The sequence below is a fragment of the Acipenser ruthenus genome, chromosome 32 (assembly GCF_902713425.1).
Source record: "Acipenser ruthenus chromosome 32, fAciRut3.2 maternal haplotype, whole genome shotgun sequence".
Classification (NCBI taxonomy): Eukaryota; Metazoa; Chordata; class Actinopteri; order Acipenseriformes; family Acipenseridae; genus Acipenser; species Acipenser ruthenus.
The window spans coordinates 5,780,724-5,798,579 of NC_081220.1; the positions used below are offsets into that span (position 1 = coordinate 5,780,724).

The window sequence follows — 17,856 nt, forward strand, 5'->3', positions numbered from 1 at the left end:
TGGATTTTAAAGCGACTGAATCAACGAGCTGAGACTACTTTTTGAAGAAATTGAAAACATGCCTCTTGTCGAAATATTTGCTATTTAGTTAATTTATTTATTTTTTGAATTTGCAAATCGCAGACTACATTGCCAACAATTTGAATTGATCATATCAAGCTGCGATGTAGCCTATGAGAATCGCTGGCATAATTCAGGGGGAATTAGCTCAAATGTTAGAGCGCTCACTTAGCATGCGAGAAGTAGCGGGATCGATGCCCGCATTCTCCAAATAGTTTTAATGTATCTGCGTATTTAGTCCCAACGCATTATGGAGATACATACAGTGTGTCAATTCTTTGTAACAGAGACGTCCGCCCTACATCTGTATTTTAAAGCACAGTCTCCTAATTTGTAATATTCCCCAGGCTGAAAAACTGCAGTGCGCCCTCCATCGTATGCCTTCCGAGAAGCACAAACGGAGTTTTTTTTTTTATATTTTTTTTTTAGCAATGGAAGAGTTTGTGTTATTTGGGAATAAATATAAATGGCTTGAAGTTTGCTTGCATTGGTTTGAATACATGTAATTGTGATTACAGACTTTCCTGCCCAGTGTTGCTTTCTTCTTAGATGTGGTCTGTTTCGGCTTTCTGCTCCCTCGATCACGTTGTGCAGCATCTCCCGTATGCTTTGGTGGTTTAACAGGTTGGTCTCTGTGGTGCAATCCGTTAGCGCGTTCGGCTGTTAACTGAAAGTTTGGTGGTTCAAGCCCACCCAGGGACGATGCTTTTTGCATTTCTTAATCCCATTAGAAGATGGCACTGTAATATGTTATTATTTCCTCCAATTACACTGAAGAAGAAAATGTGTTCTGTTTTTTAGTTCAAAATAATACAAAACAGAAAAATATTCTGGCTGTTTGCCGAAACCCGGGATCGAACCAGGAACCTTTAGATCTTCAGTCTAACGCTCTCCCAGCTGAGCTATTTCGGCTTGACAAGCCTCCTTTCTCGAGATAACATTGTTTTTTTTAGAAAAGTTGTAATATAATTAAGTACATTTCTAAACAATCCGCTAGTAACATATATAATCTCAAAGCGCTATAATTTATTTCAGCTCTTATGAAAGACAAGTATCCTTGCGCATTACATCATCCTTGATTGCGAAATGTAATATTAATTAATTCTGTATTTGTAATTAAGAAATGCAGCTACCTTATAATTATTTATGAAAGATTATAAAAATCAAACACTGCTACCATCTCCTGTGTGGAATTTCATAGAAAATTGCGCTAAAAATTTAGCAGCTTTATTCCTATAGTTTTAATGGTAATGCTGACAATCCTTTATCAAGTTCACTGTACCTGTGTATTTGCATGGTCCAGTATAAGAAGATACGATTTTTCTGGAGTTCTTGGTTGCTCAGTTCAGCACCAGTCATCAGAGCTGAAAAACAACAGCAATAGGTACCTGGTATGGTAACTGGACCACATATCATTTATATCAACTGACTGTTTTCCTCGAAATATTATAATGCCAGTATTTGATATGTGTATACTAGAACATTCATTATATAGCACCCAAGTTTAAATCACACCATCAGTTATAAAAATGCATTGTAATAGATAATGAAATTAGCACTGAAAGGGAGACCTATAAAGTAGTTATAATGTGAAGATCATTATTTTTATAAGCATTGATTCAAATTCGAACTTACATGGTTGAACCTTCTGGGGCGATACCAGCTTATAGATTACTTTGTATCAGTCAGGCTGAGTCTGCCATCAGCCTTTCTTCTAAACAAGGGTTCCATCTGAACCTGAAAAAAGAACATTTGTGACAAAATAGCAAGGTTGCAGTTAAACAAAAGACTTCAATTAAACAAATAGCCTAAACACAAAATAGTCACAATGGCCAAATAAAAGGTTTCTACACAAAACAACAAGAAATCAAAAAGGGGTTCACTGGGTGAAAACAAATAAACACTACTATACAATGACAAAAGGGACTTACTGTTGAAAAAGAGAGATTATTTTTTTTAAAAAGCATGGAGTATCCATGTTCACATTTTTTAAGTATTGCTTTCAAAACAAGATCATTTTTCAATGAAACTAAATTAGACTTAAAAACCTGAAGTTAAATACAGTACTATAACGTTCATGGATACATAATTAAAAATAAATGATAGAAAAACACAATGTATCCGATACTATCAATGTACAATGCACTATTCTGGTACTATAATGCAGTACCATCATGATAATATGATTGTCCTTTTTATTTCTAAGAAGTATCCTGGTATCTACAGTATAATGCAACACTACACCACGGTACTATATGGTACTATTTATTTTACCATGGTACGATTTCTGTTGTCCCGGATACAAGTATTACAGTAACATTATAACGGAGAAATGTATTAAATATAATTGCGCTTTGGATAAAACAGTCCCTCAAACAAGTTTCTAGCTGTTGTAAATATTACATTTTTTTAACACTCAGAACTGACACCTATTGTAAAAATGTCAATACGAACATATATTATTATTGCCATTTTTTTTAATTTTTGGTGACTATACGTACAGTACTAGTGACAATTAAAATAATACTGTAATAAAATTCTTCCCTTCAGATGATTGTATTTCGAAATAAACCAAAAGTCTTCACGATTCAATAATCTCCCGCCGTTGAGAACGCGCAGGATTCCTGGGAGTTCTACGAGATCTGATTGGATAATTCCGTCACTTCATTCGTGGTAGCTCTGCGAAATCTGATTGGCTCGCTCCTTGGTAGTGACACGGGCTATGATTGGTCAAAGCTACCAAGATATTCCCAAGATTGCAGATCGGGTGTGAGGGAGAGCTGGCCGGGCTGGGGAGCGCACAGAAATGCACAGCTGAACAGAACACCCCCCCCCCCTCAGACATGTGCTGTCTATTCACGGGAACACACCACTGAACCAGTTAGTTCAGATGATCGCTGGATACACTATAAACAATGTGACAATTTCACAAATAAACCCGTTTGTGTTCAAACCTATGAGAGGTGGAATGTAACAAAAATGTGAACTTCAAAAGCCAGAGCGTCAAACATCAACGACAAAGTTCAACATTTGAATTGAAATAACAGCTGTCAAATAGACAAAGCACAACACTCGAAGATAAAATGCCAAATTGAAAATGCTCAACACACTAATTGAATGAATTATACATAAAATAATGAATGTAATTAAGCTCAAAAATTGAAATGGGAACTTGAAATCTTAAATAAATTGATTACAATTCAAATTTCCAGCACGCCATCCGATTTGTGTTTAGTCTGTTCTAAATCAATTCTGCGCGTTGTATTTCAGGTTAAGCGCTGTGCTTTCCATTTGTCACTTGGTCATTCTATTCCCCGGGACTGCCCCTGTCATGGCAAATCTGACATGCGAAAGAGATGCTTTGCACTGTTTCTTAAATCAAGTGGCCTCAAATAAATTGTTTACATTAATGTCTGCTTAGCCTACCTATCAGTCTGGTGAAATTGTAAAAATGTGTAATTGACTTGTGGATGTTCACATCAGAACTCGAGCTGTCATTCTCGTCCCCTCACACTGGCGCAGGCAACACATCTGCCTGGATTCCTGCATGATATAAATGTGTTTCTTCATTTGCGCGGCCTGCTTTTTATTATTCATTGGGGTTTGTTTACTACATGCCTCCATAGCTGAGCCTTTAATCAGACAGTCCTTGTAGGTGACAGTCCAGTTTGATCTGCACGTACTTCTGCCAAACTTCAATTCAAAGTACAATCTTCTAAATGGGTTGTAATATAATTTAAAAAGTATTATTATTATTATTATTATTATTATTATTATTATTATTATTATTATTATTATTATTATTATTATTATTATTATTATTATTATTATTATTATCAGTTTTAATTAACGTACTGATTGCAAATTAGAGGACTAATATGAAAGAGGTGCGTGCATCAATTGCAGCTAATTAGATCCCATTAGCACCTGAACCTCTTTATAACCCCATTGCACTCTAAGGAACCCCAAACTCAGCTACTGACGGGTTTGTTTTTATTATTGTTTCTTTATAACGGTGAAAGTTCACGGTCGGGGCTGCCTTGGATTTAATGATGCCGTGTTGTCTTAGATTTGGGTAATTGTTGATCTTTTCTCTACTTTAGAAACGTTCATTTTATTGTGTGTTTCTCACTTGCGTTTTTTTTTTCCAATGCAGAATAACATTGCTATTAGCAGTGTTAGTCACAGAAGTTTGGACGCAAGTTTGTGCCCCTCTAGGTACGATAACGGTCGCTTCAGCACAACAGCTTTCAGCTTCCTGTTTATTTGCCGGTTGTGTGTTTTCAAGTATCGTTGTCTTCTACAGGCTCGGTGAGGACAGAATGTCAAGGGAGTGTTATGATGATGATGTTGGAGAAGTCTTTTGTTGGAAAGTATTTTCGCATCAATGTGATTGGTGAGTGATCATTTTTCTTGAATGGAAAGCTTTTGATGTACAAAGCCTGTTGACTCGTAATGTAATAACCTGAATTAAATACAGAGCACTCCTGCGCTGTATGACAGCAACCAGGCTTTGTTTTTTTTAGGATGCAGGGTATGAAAGGCTCTTGCCTTAGTTTTAGAAGCATGTTGCTGATCTCACTAAGTAGACCTGTGCTGCTACAGCCTTAGTCAGATTTGTTGACTGCAAGTGTGCAGAAATAGACATCATTTACACTAAACCCACTGTTCCAAATGGGCGTATAATTCTACTTGTATGAATCGTTTTTATAAAATTGCATTTAGTAGATGGAATAGTTATGACAATTTCAATAAGTAGATGGAACGGGGCGGTCGGGGTGTTCACTTTGTTATATCTCTACCTTGCTTGATCACGTGTACAGTTTAAGGCCAACTGAATTTTTTCCCATAGACAATAAGGGGGTGCTTGTATCCCTCTCTCCAAGACTGGCTGCACAGTGTGGATATAGCTTAACCGTTGACTTCTTGGGAAATGCCAAGTTCCTTGCTTCTGTGCTGAGCTGCTTTGTTCAGAACACAGTGAGTCATCATTTTATTTCTTGTAAACCTGTTTCTAATGGTGACATGCTGGGACTAACTTTAGCCTTTGTTTCCAGAATGAGACGTACAAGCTGACAGTACAAATCAGTGTCTTCTCAAACAGTGCTATGACTTCAGCTTCCTCCTATGTTCAGAGCATGACATGCCACTATTCTCCATGGGCGGAGAGGGAGATTCTGTGTGAAAGAAACTACATGGAGGTAAGGGCTGTCGGGATGTGATAATGCTGTTCAGTATAACTTGTTGGGTTGTGTGGGTATTTAATTGTCACTGCAGAAGTACTTCACTCATGACTAATGTGAATTCTCTTTAGGTTTCTGTGAGAAGAGGGGTGCCACTCATTGAGCCAAACTTTGTTCAAGATGATCCTGATTGGTCCCTTGCGTACCCAGAGGTAGAATCATGTGACTTTGCATTTTCTTCATTCATGTCCCCTTGGTCTTGCCTATTGAAGTTTACTCTACTGTCTCGTCTAGAGGAAGCAAAATCTAACGGCCCCCTTAACTTTAACCTGTCTCCCAAGAGGGTGGCCATATTGGAATTGTGTGACATTTAAGGCATTGGCTTTGCATACATGTATTCTGTGATTGCTTTGATAGAAATTGATTGGAGAAATTAACCCTTTCTTGTTGGTGTAAGCCTTGTATTTCAACCACTGAGGTAGTGGCTTCATATGTGCAGGGTTATAAACCCTTCATGCTAAATGTGTCCTGATTTACCTTTTTGAGGACTGCTGCATAGGTGCAATTTCAGGTATTGTCCTAAAGTTTGGTACACTGATGTATTAAGGTGCAGTACAAATGAATGGCTGTAAACTCTGCCTGTATCGGATCCAGACAACATGTTTTCACATAGGCTTTTGTACGCAGTTGTATTTGAGGATTTACTTTGTTCTATTAGAGATGCCCGGTGAACATAGAACAGTTTGAGTGATACATTGTTAAACTTTCACCTTTCAGTTTTAGTTCCTGTTTATTAAACAAGCCATTTGTGACAAATCCTTTAGACTGGGGATGCTTTGTGTTCAAACTCCTTATTCTAATGAGGTTTTTTTCTTTGCTAGGCAACTGCTGCTGACAACAGCATCTGGAAAATTGTGTTCCATCTCTCAGCAAATAGAAAGACAACTATGACTGTTGCTCAGGCCATGACAAATGGCTATGGCATAAACACTACACCAACTCGAATTCTGGTTAGAGCTGCATACAACTCCACAGAAAGCCAGCCTCAGGTGGTAAGTAGTCTAGGCTTCATTGTTGTCTAGTACAGTATATCCAGACTATGAAGGTAGATTTAATCTTGCTTTTGTTTTAGTAAAAGTTCCCCCTCCCCTCCAACAGATCCAAACTGTACCAATGGCTGTGCTAAGATCAACCACCTTTTATAAGCAAAGATGGATGGTCATGATGGTGGACACTGCAGTTACATGTCCTACTGGTGAGTAAGTTTATGGAGGGCAACGGTGCTCAAGAACTATTCTAGGTTTAAGTATGAATTTTCTATACCAAGTCTATGGTGTTCTTTTCTGTCAGATGGAACAGCCTTCACAGAACAGATGATTACATGGAATGTTCCCCGTGTTCTGCCTCCTCTTGTTCCGACACCACAAATTACTACCCTTGATGTCCAAATGGGAGTTGATGGCCGCAAGCTTGACCCTGCAACGATTCATAGTAGAGATTATAAACTGGATGTCAGTCCCCAGCTAATCGCTGTAAAAATTCCTGTGGGAGCTGTTGGTGGATATTACAAGGTATGTAGAAGTTCAACATCTTCTAAATCCTTCTCATTTTAAAGCTTTCTTCCTAAGATGCTTCTGTGCTTTCAGAGCCATGTATTGGACAACACCTATGTGATCTCTTACTCTATTGAACCAATGCTGGAGCATACCTGGCAAGATGGGCCTGAGAAGACCAAGTACACAGTACTTCATCCAATAACCACTCCTTTCATGCCTCGGCCACCAGTTGTCACAAACCGTATGTAGAACCGGTCCACATGCAGTAAATCAAAGGGATTTGTTGCAGTGCTCCACTTCATATCCTTCATTTTAACTGCATGTTTTAATTTCAGACACTGTTCCTAAAGCCAGAGTGTTCAATGTGACCCTGGGGACATTCCTGCCTGATGTGGAGCTGGTCAAAATTATAGTTGGACCAGAGACGTTAACTGTGCCAGAAGCCAACCTAAAAGGTTATAATGTCCAGGAGCATGTCTTTCCCAATGGATCCAAGACCTACACTCTCCAGGTGCCATTTGAGGACCCCAATGTGAAGCAAAAGGTAACATCCCACCTGTTAAACCATCCTATTGCCCTTTGAAAACACTTGCTTCCTGTGGACGTTTTGCTTGCTGTTTGACTTTGGGTTTAATACTACAAACCCTTTCTCTTTCAGGTAACTCCTCCAGACACCAGAACCTACATTCTGCCCCTGACCTACTTGCTGAAAATAGTGCCAGAGAATACACCCTTTACTCATCCTGCTGTAGTCGAAGCCATTCTCAAAGACATCAGTAAGTGCCTGACTGTGGTCTACAACTACCTTTTTCTAACCAATCCAGTCCATTGCCGTGACAATTCCTCTTGCAGTTCCACCTACAGTAACTGGCTACTGTGATGGTGCTGCATTCTATACCATGGTAACATATGGCAACATGGGTCGCAACTGGATTCCTTTTGTGGGCTCAAGAGAACTTGGTGGAAGTCTGCTTGCCCTGTACAAGTATAATGCCAACTCTACCAATTTCTGGATGACTGTCCCATACAATTCAGTTGATGCCACATATGAAGTAAGTGATGGAACTTTAAAATGTGTGTTAGCTGTTTTGGGTTCAACACATTACTGACCTGATGTATTGTCTCTGTAGGTGATCAGTTCTTCAGGCATCAGAAGCAGGCTTGACTTGACCTTGAAGGATATTGGGACCATGGTTGTGGTGGCTGACTTCTCCCTGTCCTGCAGTTTCCCTACAAAGATGATTGGTAACTCTCCTGCGAACAAAGCATTCTTTAGAATAGCTGCTTTTGAGATTGGAAAAAGGCTGCATGAAGTGGTATTGAAGCTATAATCTGTTTCCTTAACCTGGTTCCAAATGCTGTGTTTCAGATTGCTTCACCAATGGAACTATGGCAGCTCTTGCTGTGAAAGTGGAATCTGTCCCCAGCTTGTCTCCAAGTCAACTAACTCTGAGGGATCCAAGTTGCCGGCCTCTTCAGTCTGATGCTATCAATGCGGTTTTCTACTTCAATGTCAACTCCTGTGGCACAACTAGAAGGGTTAGTATTGACACATTTAAAACCATATTATGAGGAGGTTCAACATATTGACAAGGTGGCCCCAACACCCCTGGATCAGTCTGGGGAGCCATGGTGACCTGTGTTTCTATCCGCTGAATTACTTGCATGAATTGTGGACATCTGAAGGATGCCACCTTTGTATTGAACTGCTTGTCCAGTTGACAAAGGCGTTGTGACACATGACTCTTGGTTATGGCATTGCATGTGCTGCCTAGAGACCTTTGGGTCAATAGCGGTGAACTGGAAAGAGCGTACTTACTGGGGATGATCCCGTGGTGAGGCCGGGACTAAACTAATACATGAGTTGATACCAACTGCAGCTCAAGAGTCACCAGCTGTGTATTCAAATGTGTATTTGCAACAAATCCAAAATAACTGCTGTTGCCCTCCTAGAGTTTACTAAAACAATACCATATTAGTCTAGCAGTTTCTGTAGACAGGCTTGAGGTATCATACTAACTGTAACAATCATGAGGTCCCGAAAAAGTGTTCAATTATGAAATTGCAATATTCATAACCAACGCTTTTTATTTTTAAATTGTGAAATTGGTACTAGGTTAGTACACAGCTGGGGATGATCCAGAGTACCATATTAGCTAGTCTGCAACTTGGTATGCAGCTCCATACTAAATCTACAAGTTCATTGCAACCTGGGTCTTTGATTTCTCTTTCAGTTTGACAACAACCTCCTGACTTATGAGAATGAAGTGCTGTTCACATCTTACCGGTAAGGATTGCAATCAAAGTGAGTATCCTTGTGGTTGATGCTGAAACTCTGCTAACCCCATCTCTTCTTTCCAGGTTGAGAGTTGCCTGTCACTATCTGGTCAATGACAGCAAGGTAGTACAGTTCTTGTACCAGAATAATCCTGCACCTGTAGTCCAGCCTGGCTTGGGTGACCTTGCGGTCATCATGCAGCTTGCATTGGGTAGGACTTGGCAATTGAAATAATATAGATGCTCTAGTAGCGTGTTTCCACCTATAAAATTCTCCCTTGCATCTCTGCAGATTCAACCTACAACGACTTCTATGGAGCTCAGGATTACCCTGTTGTGAAGTACTTGCGAACACCCTTGTATTTTGAGGTAGAGCTCCTGTACAGCAGGGATTCACAGGTTGAATTGTTTTTGGAGAACTGCTGGGCAACCTATTCTGCTGACAGGAATAGCTCTCCAAAGTGGGATGTTGTTGTGGACAGGTAAGATGCTGGAATATGATATTGCTGCTACAAAACCTATGAATTGGAGTTGTGGCTGATGTGCTCCTGACCTACTTTCTCTTTCTAGCTGTGAGAACTCTGCAGATGAGTACTTGACCATCTTTCACCCAGTCTCCAGCAATGCAAGAGTGCTGTTCCCTTCCCATCTGAAGAGGTTTGAAGTGAAAATGTTTTCCTTCACAAGCGGCCGGGATGCACTGAAAGGACAGGTAAAGTGGAGTGTTGATATGGGGATCTTATACCACAATGCTTGGTTTGGATTGCTTTGCAAGCAGCAAATGGTCACTGTGCTCACATCTTTAGTGAGTTGGAATGAAAACCTATAACTGCACATTTGCAAGAAACACTTACTATGATGCAATATATTTGTTTTTCAATTCAGTAATCCTCATTGGATGATGGTCCTGCCTGATCTATTGATGCTTGTTTTACTTGACAAGGTGTGCTGTCTTTCAGATTTACTTCCACTGCAGTGTTGTGATATGTGATTCAAACCGGCCATCAGACAGCCTCTGTAGCAGACGGTGCATTCCAGGGAAACAGAGGCTTGGTAAGAGCTCTGCTTGAGAGGGGGGGGGGGGGGGACGACATTTTGCATGCATTTTTGTCCATTTGTTTTGATGGACTCCTAATTCCTCCTGTAGGTCGCAGTGCTGAAGGGATGGATGGTGGTGCAGTAAAGGCATTGGTGTCTTCTGGCCCAATTGAGCTGAAGAGAGATGGATCCCTTCACTTTATGCCTAGAAGCGGTAATATGCATGATGTGAACACAATTGCAGTTCAAGTGAAATATATAACTATCTCTTTATATTCCACTAACTATTTCTTTCTTCTCTTGCAGGCCAATTCAATGTGTGGTCCCTTCTGGGAGCTGCAATGGGTGTGTGTCCAGTGGTTGTCTTTGTAGCTGGAGTTGTATATTTTTGGAAAATGCCCAAACGTGTGTATTGATAAATAAAAATCTTGCTTTTAAAGACTTTTTTGGATTGTGTGTTGTTTTTATTTTTTTGGTGGGTGCTTGACTAATTCTACATAGATTATATATTGGTGAGTGTCGGAATGGCCATGTTAATGGGATTCTCTCCTCTTACTGCATTGAATGCTTTGCTTGTTTCCTGATCAGGCCATTCTCAATATGGTGTGTTATTCAAGGACCCTTCATTAATTCACTGAGTGAACCTGGGGGCAAAGACTTTCCTTCTCCATTGAGTTGTAACCCTCTTTTTATGTTCCTTTTTGCTTTGACATGCTGCTTTCAGTATGCAAGTTTAGGGTGAAATTATCAACACTCCTTTATATATGTATATATATATATATATATATATAAACCTTGTTCTAGCATCACAAAAAGTGTGTAGATTTATATGGTCTGATTGCTTGGTTTTTTTTTTTTTTGTTATGAATACAAGTTTGTATTCATTTTGTTCACTGAGATTAATACGTCTTTTACTGAAAGTGGTCCCTGGTGAGAGCTCCAAGTAAGGTATTAGTTTAACTTCTTCAGTTTTAACACTATAGAAATGAGGTTGTGTTTTTTTTTGTTTGTTTTTTTTAAGTAATTTGAGTTACTGGTTAAACAAACCACTACTTGGCAACATGTTCTCTTCATGTTTGTTTTGACTGTGGTTTATATTGTCTGTTACTGGATAAACTCATTTTACGAAACACGTTCCGTAACAAACCGGTACACCCGATGCGGGGAATCTTTTGATCCGCGCACCAGTCTGAACCAGAAGTTCCATTCTTTGAGCTTTAACATATCTATGAGAGAGCTGAGATATTGGAACTGAATTCACTACACCCGCTGGCAACCCCTTGTGTAATGTGTTTATACTATATAGAGGACACTGAGTTTGATGCAAAACTCGAGCAGCCACATTCATATTATTAAACCTGCTATCAGACTCTCCGGCGCCATCACTCTGAGTGCTCTTTGAAACAGACTGGGTTTGTATTTATATTCATGTTGGGTTAATCAGAGATGATTATCGGCGGCCCGTCTGTAGTACTACCGGAGATTTTAATTGCACAGTTTGTACCGCTCTGTGCAGCGCCGTACCGTTTGTAACACGGTACGTGAACTGCATTCTGCTAAACAAAACATCACAGCAGCAGCAGCAGCGCCATCTACTGGACAAAACCCAGACATACACGTTGAAACAATGATCCACTTCAATATCTACAAAGCCTAAACAAGAAACTATTAGCAAAGCCCCGAAAAAGAAAATATTATACAAAACAGTTTAAAATCAAATATTTAATTGTTAATCTAACCATTTTTAGTTACTGTAGAACTACTTCTCTCAGTGAATTATTAAAATAAGGTTTAAAGTCTTCATTTGTCAACAACACCACACTCCTAGACCCATTTAATAATAGCAATAATACACTCCAGGGTCTGTGTGTTATCATGAGATATATCACCACTTCCTGGGCGGTTCAAGAACTCGACTTCGTCTAGTGTCTCCCAACGCACCCAAGGCATGGTGATATTACCTCATGATAACACACACACCCTGTCGTGTATTACTGCTTCATTAATGTAGTCATTAGGTTTATATGTCACATTCCTTTGTTGTCAATGTATTGATTTAGATATTCGGGTTGGATACCTCGGAAGCCAGCGGAACTCCAGCGTTTCTCCGACAACCACTGATAACCCCTCCCGTGATGATCGACGCTGCCATGACAACCCATGACATCACCCGCACACGTTAGAACACGGCGAGTCATTTTTTGTAGCACAGTATTAACGTGTTATTGTTTTCACAAAATAACATCAATAAGATTATCAGATCACCTGCTAGTGTGTACTAAACAAAACCTCAAATATCAGTGAATTGATACAGAGACAAGCCGTGGCACCAGCAAGAGGTTAAAATGAAATTAATAAATAAATTACGACATGAAACAGAAATACATGTGGGTGTATTTTAATCAAAAATCCATGATCCATAATTCTGATTATAATCCCACAGCTAATTATTTACAAATTATCAATTTCTATGTTTCTCTGAGTGCTAATGTGGTGTACATATTAATGGATTTTAGAAATCATCTATACTAGTCTGCCCCTCAAACAGTTTTAAATATAATTTAGATTTAAATGGCAGGTAGTATATCAATCAATTTCTAAAACAGGTCGCATTTTGTAATTTAAATAGGCCTACGTATGAGCTACCAAAACATATTTTTGTTTCATGTCGTTATTAATGTATTTACTTATTTATCTGGTTAAACTTGAATCCAGCCTTACATTTTAACTTCTTGAAGTTACCACAGCATGTCTGTGTATGAATTACTGAAGAGTAATATTTGTGATTTGATTACTCTAGCAGATGAACTGATAATGTATGGGTGTTATTTTGTGAAAACAAGACAATATTAAAAAAGAAATACTACAACATTAAATAAATAAATAAATTATACACCAAACTGTAGAACATTTGTTTAGTCTTAATATCATAACAAATATGCATATTATAAATATGCACTTCTTTTAATTTGTTGGAAAACGGTCTGGAACTGAAGTAAAGTATATTTTTTTTAATACTGTGCTATTTGAGTATTTAAAATATGGTTATCTTCAAAATTAAAATGCCAGCAACTGTGTGTTAATTTAACGAAGCGCCTAACGCCGCTCGGAACGTTCGCATTTTTAAATCCTAACGGTCTCTGCTCAGCTGAGTGGAATGTTCACGAGCCGGTTGCCTAGCAGCGTCTCCCCCTCCTTCTCTGCCCCGCCCTCTCGCCCTCTCTCGTTGCTCCAGCTAGGAGTTCAAATTTATCTTCATTATTAGCGCAACTCTTTACTAACTTTTACAAATTAGCTTATTGGAGGCTTCGTGTTTTCAAGATGGTTCTGGTGCAGTCCGGGCAGACTGACTGGAGCATCATTACAGTATAGCACACTGCTCTTTTTAATGCTAAATATGTATCTGGTATTCTAAGTATTATCTACAATTAATAATTCAGCTATATTCATATTCAGAATGTAATACAGTATTAAGACAGGCTCCAGTATTATAAATAAATAAACACGCTTTAAGAGAAACAGCAGTGATGTTTATTGTCCATTCACATACATTCTCTATATGTTTCTACATTGTGGTTGCACAGGGACAAGGGTCTCAGTGATGTTTAAAAAAAATACTAGAGCCTACAATTAACCAATATAGAAAGGAAGGGGGGAGAAATGTATTGCCTGTGTGCAGTACCTTACACTTTTCTCTATTAAATGTCATTTGCCATGTGTCTGTCCAGTTCTGAATGCTGTCTAGATCATTTTGAATGACCTTTGCTGCTGCATCCAGGGCGACTTATAGTCGTAAACCAAAATACATTTCAAGAATCACAGTACAGTATTAATACAATTAAGAGCAAGATAAATACAATGACTTTGGTTCAAGCAAGTACAAGTATGACAAAATACAATTCAATAACGAAGCAGATAACAGTGTCAGTGATAGTTACATCAGGATATAATTAAATACAAAATACTATAGTTTAAATAACACTTGACAGATTAGAGTACTCTCAAGTACAGGATTAGATGTAGTAAAATAGGGGGCAGATAAGAGCAAGTAAAGCACATTTAAGGAAGAGTGATAAGTGTCCAGAGGGAAAAACAGAGGAGTTCTACAGGTGCTGTCTGAAGAGGTGAGTCTTGAGGAGGCACCGGAAGGTGGTCAGGGACTGGGCAGTCCTGACATCTGTAGGAAGGTCATTCCACCACTGCAGGGCGAGGGTGGAGAAGGAGCGAGTTATGGAGGCAGGGGAGTGTAGAGGAGGTAGAGCCAGTCATCTAGTGCAGGAGGAGCGGAGAGGTCGAGTGGAGGTGTAGGGAGAGATGAGGGTCTGGAGGTAGCTGGGTGCAGTCTGGTCAAGGCATCTGTAGGCTAGTACAAGAGTCTTGAACTGGATGCGAGCGGTGATTGGGAGCCACTGGAGTGAGCGGAGCAGTGGGGTTGCGTAGGAGAAGCGAGGCAGAGAGAACACCAGGTGAGCAGCAGAGTTTTGGATGAGCTGGAGCGGACAGGTGGCGGACGCAGGGAGGCCAGCCAGGAGGGAGTTGCAGTAGTCTAGACGGGAGAGTACCAGGGCCTGGACCAGGAGCTGGGTGGCGTAGTTGGTGAGGAAGGGTCGGATTCTTCATATGTTGCTCAGGAAGAATCGGCAAGTGAGTGTCTGTGGCAATGTGCCCTGCCCCTGTGTGCATTTGTGTGTTATATGTTGTATGTTGCATGCGTGTGTTAATGTTGGTGTATAGTCATTGGTACACGAGATATAAACGGGTCTGTGTTTCACGTGTGATTTTAAAAGGTAGATTTGTATTTAGGCACGAGGAGGGCACAAATCACTTCACATGCTGGTTAAATGTAATATGTGAGCACGGGGTTGCACAGAATTAATTCACGTGCTGGGATTCAAGTGAAAAATTAATTAGTAATTCAATCCCAGCACAACAGTATATATAGAGACACGTACCATTCACTCAGGGTTGGGTGTTCGAGAGTGGAGAACGGGTGAGAGAGAGAAGGAGAATAACTTTAAAATATCAATTGCTATTACGTGCTGGTAGGACCAGCACAATACTTGTTTATTTAAAACTCACCGTGTTTGTTTGTGTGTCTGTCCGTGCACTGTATAGTCCGTTTTGTTTGTCTCTTTATTTTGGCGTGAAGTGCCTTGTCCTGTTTTGTGTTCAAACCTTTTATTACTTGGTAAGTGCAGTTGGAGAGTTAGGGGAGAACCAGGCCAGAACAGTGCCAGAGATTCCCAGGTCAGCGAGAGAGGATAGTAGAATTGAGTGATCGACAGTGTCAAAGGCAGCAGAGAGGTCGAGGAGAATTAGGACAGAAGACAGAGAGGCAGCTAAGGCAGAGTTTAGTGAGTTGGTGACAGACAGGAGGGCGGTTTCAGTGGAGTGAGCAGAGCGGAAGCCAGATTGGAGAGGGTTGAGCAGAGAGTGGCTGGACAGGAAAGCAGAGAGCTGGCGGTGTACAGCCCGCTCGAGGGTTTTGGAGAGGAAGGGTAGGAGGGAGACAGGATGGTAGCTCTGGAGGGAGGTGGGGTCGAGGGTGTTTTTTAAGGAGGGGAGTGATAGGGGGTTGTTTGAAGGCAAGTGAGGAGAGGTTGGAGTGGACCGAAAAGAGTAAGGAGGGTGAGAGGAGAATACCAGTCCCACCTCCCTGTCCAGGGAGACGCGGGGTATGGGACAGGACGTAGAGAGAGGACAGGGCAGCAGGAGTTACAGTGTTATCAGGGGACAGCCAGGTTTCAGTGAGAGCAAGGAAATCGAGAGAGAGGTGGGAGGCAAAGGCAGAGATGAAATCAGCTTTGTTAGCAGAAGAGTGACAGTTCCAGAGTGCACCAGAGAGTGTGCGGGAGGGGGGAGAGGCAGCGGGATGAGGTTAGAGGGGTTGGAGGAGCAGCAGTGGAGAGAGGGCAGAGGACGAGGACGAGAGGACAGAACAGGGAATTGAGAGACAGTCATAGCAGGACAGGTAAGACAAATAGGCACAGTGGGAGCGGTGCGGTGGAGGGTACAGACCTGACTAGTAGATGGCATCATCCAGAGCGCTGTTAGGTTAGGATCTATTCGAACAGCGTCTCGAGGCAGGCCTCCCCTCGCTGGACTCCCACAGCTAGACTCCCGGCTCTTTTGTTGAGGCTCTTCTGTTTGCTGGCGCTTCGTGCTGGCCACGGAAATAGCCTTCCTGATTAATATAACAGCTGGGTGGGAAAAGAACAGCTAAACAGTGTGGAAACCAAACAAATAGCAAATCAACTTCTAAAATGGTATTGAGTGCTGACAAGAGTTTGGTATCAGCTGTTGATTTCCTTGAAACAATCTTTTATAGTAAAGTAAACACATTTATTCATTTTAAAAATAAGTAAAAATCAAACTGTCAGAAGTGGGATTTAAACCCACATCTCCATTTGGATATCAGAACACACAATTCTTTGGAAACACAGAGTTCTTGAGTCTGACGCCTTAGACAACTCGGCCATTACAGTAAAAATCTGCATTATTTATTTCAGCACAGACTAGGGTTGTCTATTGTATCAAGGCCCGATTGGGTTTATTACGCACATACCAACTGTTGCTCCATGAAAGATGTAATGACAATTGTAAAAAAAGAAACGGATTGAAGCCAACCCAAAAAAGTAAGATTATTTATTTCAGTATCGTTATAGCTATAAACGATGCATGCATTTTACAATAGCAATTGCTATTTGACAATGACCAATAAGTAATTTTGTTGCAATACTGTATACAATGTGAACAGAATCAGACATTGCTCCGTTGCCTCGAAGAAACATCTTCAATTTGTATTTAAAAAGGATGCACAGCATGGAGCTCGAACCCACGACCCTGAGATTAAGAGTCTCATGCTTTACCGACTGAGCTAGCCGGGCTGACTTTCACTGTAACCAACTGAGCTATTAATTTGTCATCTTATTTGAGAAAATACTTAACGACAGAACCAAAGATTCCAAATATAATCCACTGGACGTCACCAGAAACAGCTTTGATGAGACAAAGTCGTATGACACGAACCCTAAGAATGTTATTCCAGATTCATTGTCGCTTAGAAACAAGAGGATTTAAAATGTGAGTGTATGTGAATAGAGTCAAATACATTTGCATCATTCTGTATATATATATATATATATATATATATATATATATATATATATATATATATATATATATATATATATATATATATATATATATTTCAAGTAACTGTAGATTTATTATCATAATGAAAACACATTACACACTTTAGTTCTGTAACAAAATGACAATAACAAAGACGTTCCCTTACCGGGAGTCGATACCGGGCCGCCTGGGTGTTAACCAGGAATCCTAACCACTAGACCATATAGGAAGCTATGTAGCAAAATCATGGACATAGAACAATAGTTAGTATACAGTACAATGATTGGTAAAAGGGAACCACAAAAACATATTTAATTACAGACACGTTAAAAATGAAAGCAAACTTCAAACCATTTATATTTATTATCAATTAACACAAACACTTCAATTGCTAAAAAAAATCTCCCTTTGTGCTTCTCGGAAGGCATACGATGGAGGGCGCACTGCAGTTTTCAGTCGGGGGAATATTACAAATTAGGAGACTGTGCTTTAAAATACACATGTAGGGCGGGCGTCTCTGTTACAAAGAATTGTTACACTTTGTATTTATCTCCATAATGTGTTGGGACTAAATACGCAGATACATTAAAACTATTTGGAGAATGTGG

The 17,856-nt window shown here is 40.0% G+C and overlaps 2 protein-coding genes and 1 non-coding gene across 4 annotated transcripts; 2 read left to right on the top strand and 1 right to left on the bottom strand.

Moving 5' to 3' along the window:
- Positions 1-899: 899 nt before the first annotated feature.
- On the bottom strand, positions 900-972 carry trnaf-gaa (transfer RNA phenylalanine (anticodon GAA)). Its single transcript has one exon. It is a non-coding gene; the product is annotated as a tRNA-Phe (tRNA).
- Positions 973-4,009: 3,037 nt separating this feature from the next.
- On the top strand, positions 4,010-7,923 carry LOC131703253 (uncharacterized). 2 transcript variants are annotated; one of them, XM_059006347.1, is made up of 13 exons: positions 4,010-4,135; positions 4,217-4,278; positions 4,367-4,456; positions 4,913-5,040; positions 5,118-5,261; positions 5,375-5,455; positions 6,125-6,295; positions 6,402-6,498; positions 6,594-6,814; positions 6,890-7,040; positions 7,135-7,343; positions 7,458-7,575; positions 7,652-7,923. In XM_059006347.1, exons 1-13 carry the CDS (start codon positions 4,110-4,112, stop codon positions 7,906-7,908), a joined length of 1,755 nt encoding a protein of 584 aa, XP_058862330.1. In that variant the 5' UTR covers positions 4,010-4,109; the 3' UTR covers positions 7,909-7,923. The 2 variants fall into 2 exon arrangements, with proteins under 2 accessions (XP_058862330.1, XP_058862331.1); XM_059006348.1 differs by having other exon boundaries at positions 4,012-4,135; positions 7,458-7,795.
- An 8-nt stretch (positions 7,924-7,931) lies between these two features.
- LOC131703255 (zona pellucida sperm-binding protein 2-like) lies at positions 7,932-10,555 on the top strand. Its single transcript, XM_059006353.1, has 9 exons — positions 7,932-8,044; positions 8,169-8,338; positions 9,034-9,086; positions 9,161-9,288; positions 9,369-9,558; positions 9,647-9,788; positions 10,036-10,129; positions 10,224-10,328; positions 10,421-10,555. The coding sequence occupies exons 1-9, from the start codon at positions 7,990-7,992 to the stop codon at positions 10,528-10,530; spliced, it is 1,047 nt and encodes a 348-aa protein (XP_058862336.1). The 5' UTR covers positions 7,932-7,989; the 3' UTR covers positions 10,531-10,555.
- The last annotated feature ends 7,301 nt before the right edge of the window (positions 10,556-17,856 follow it).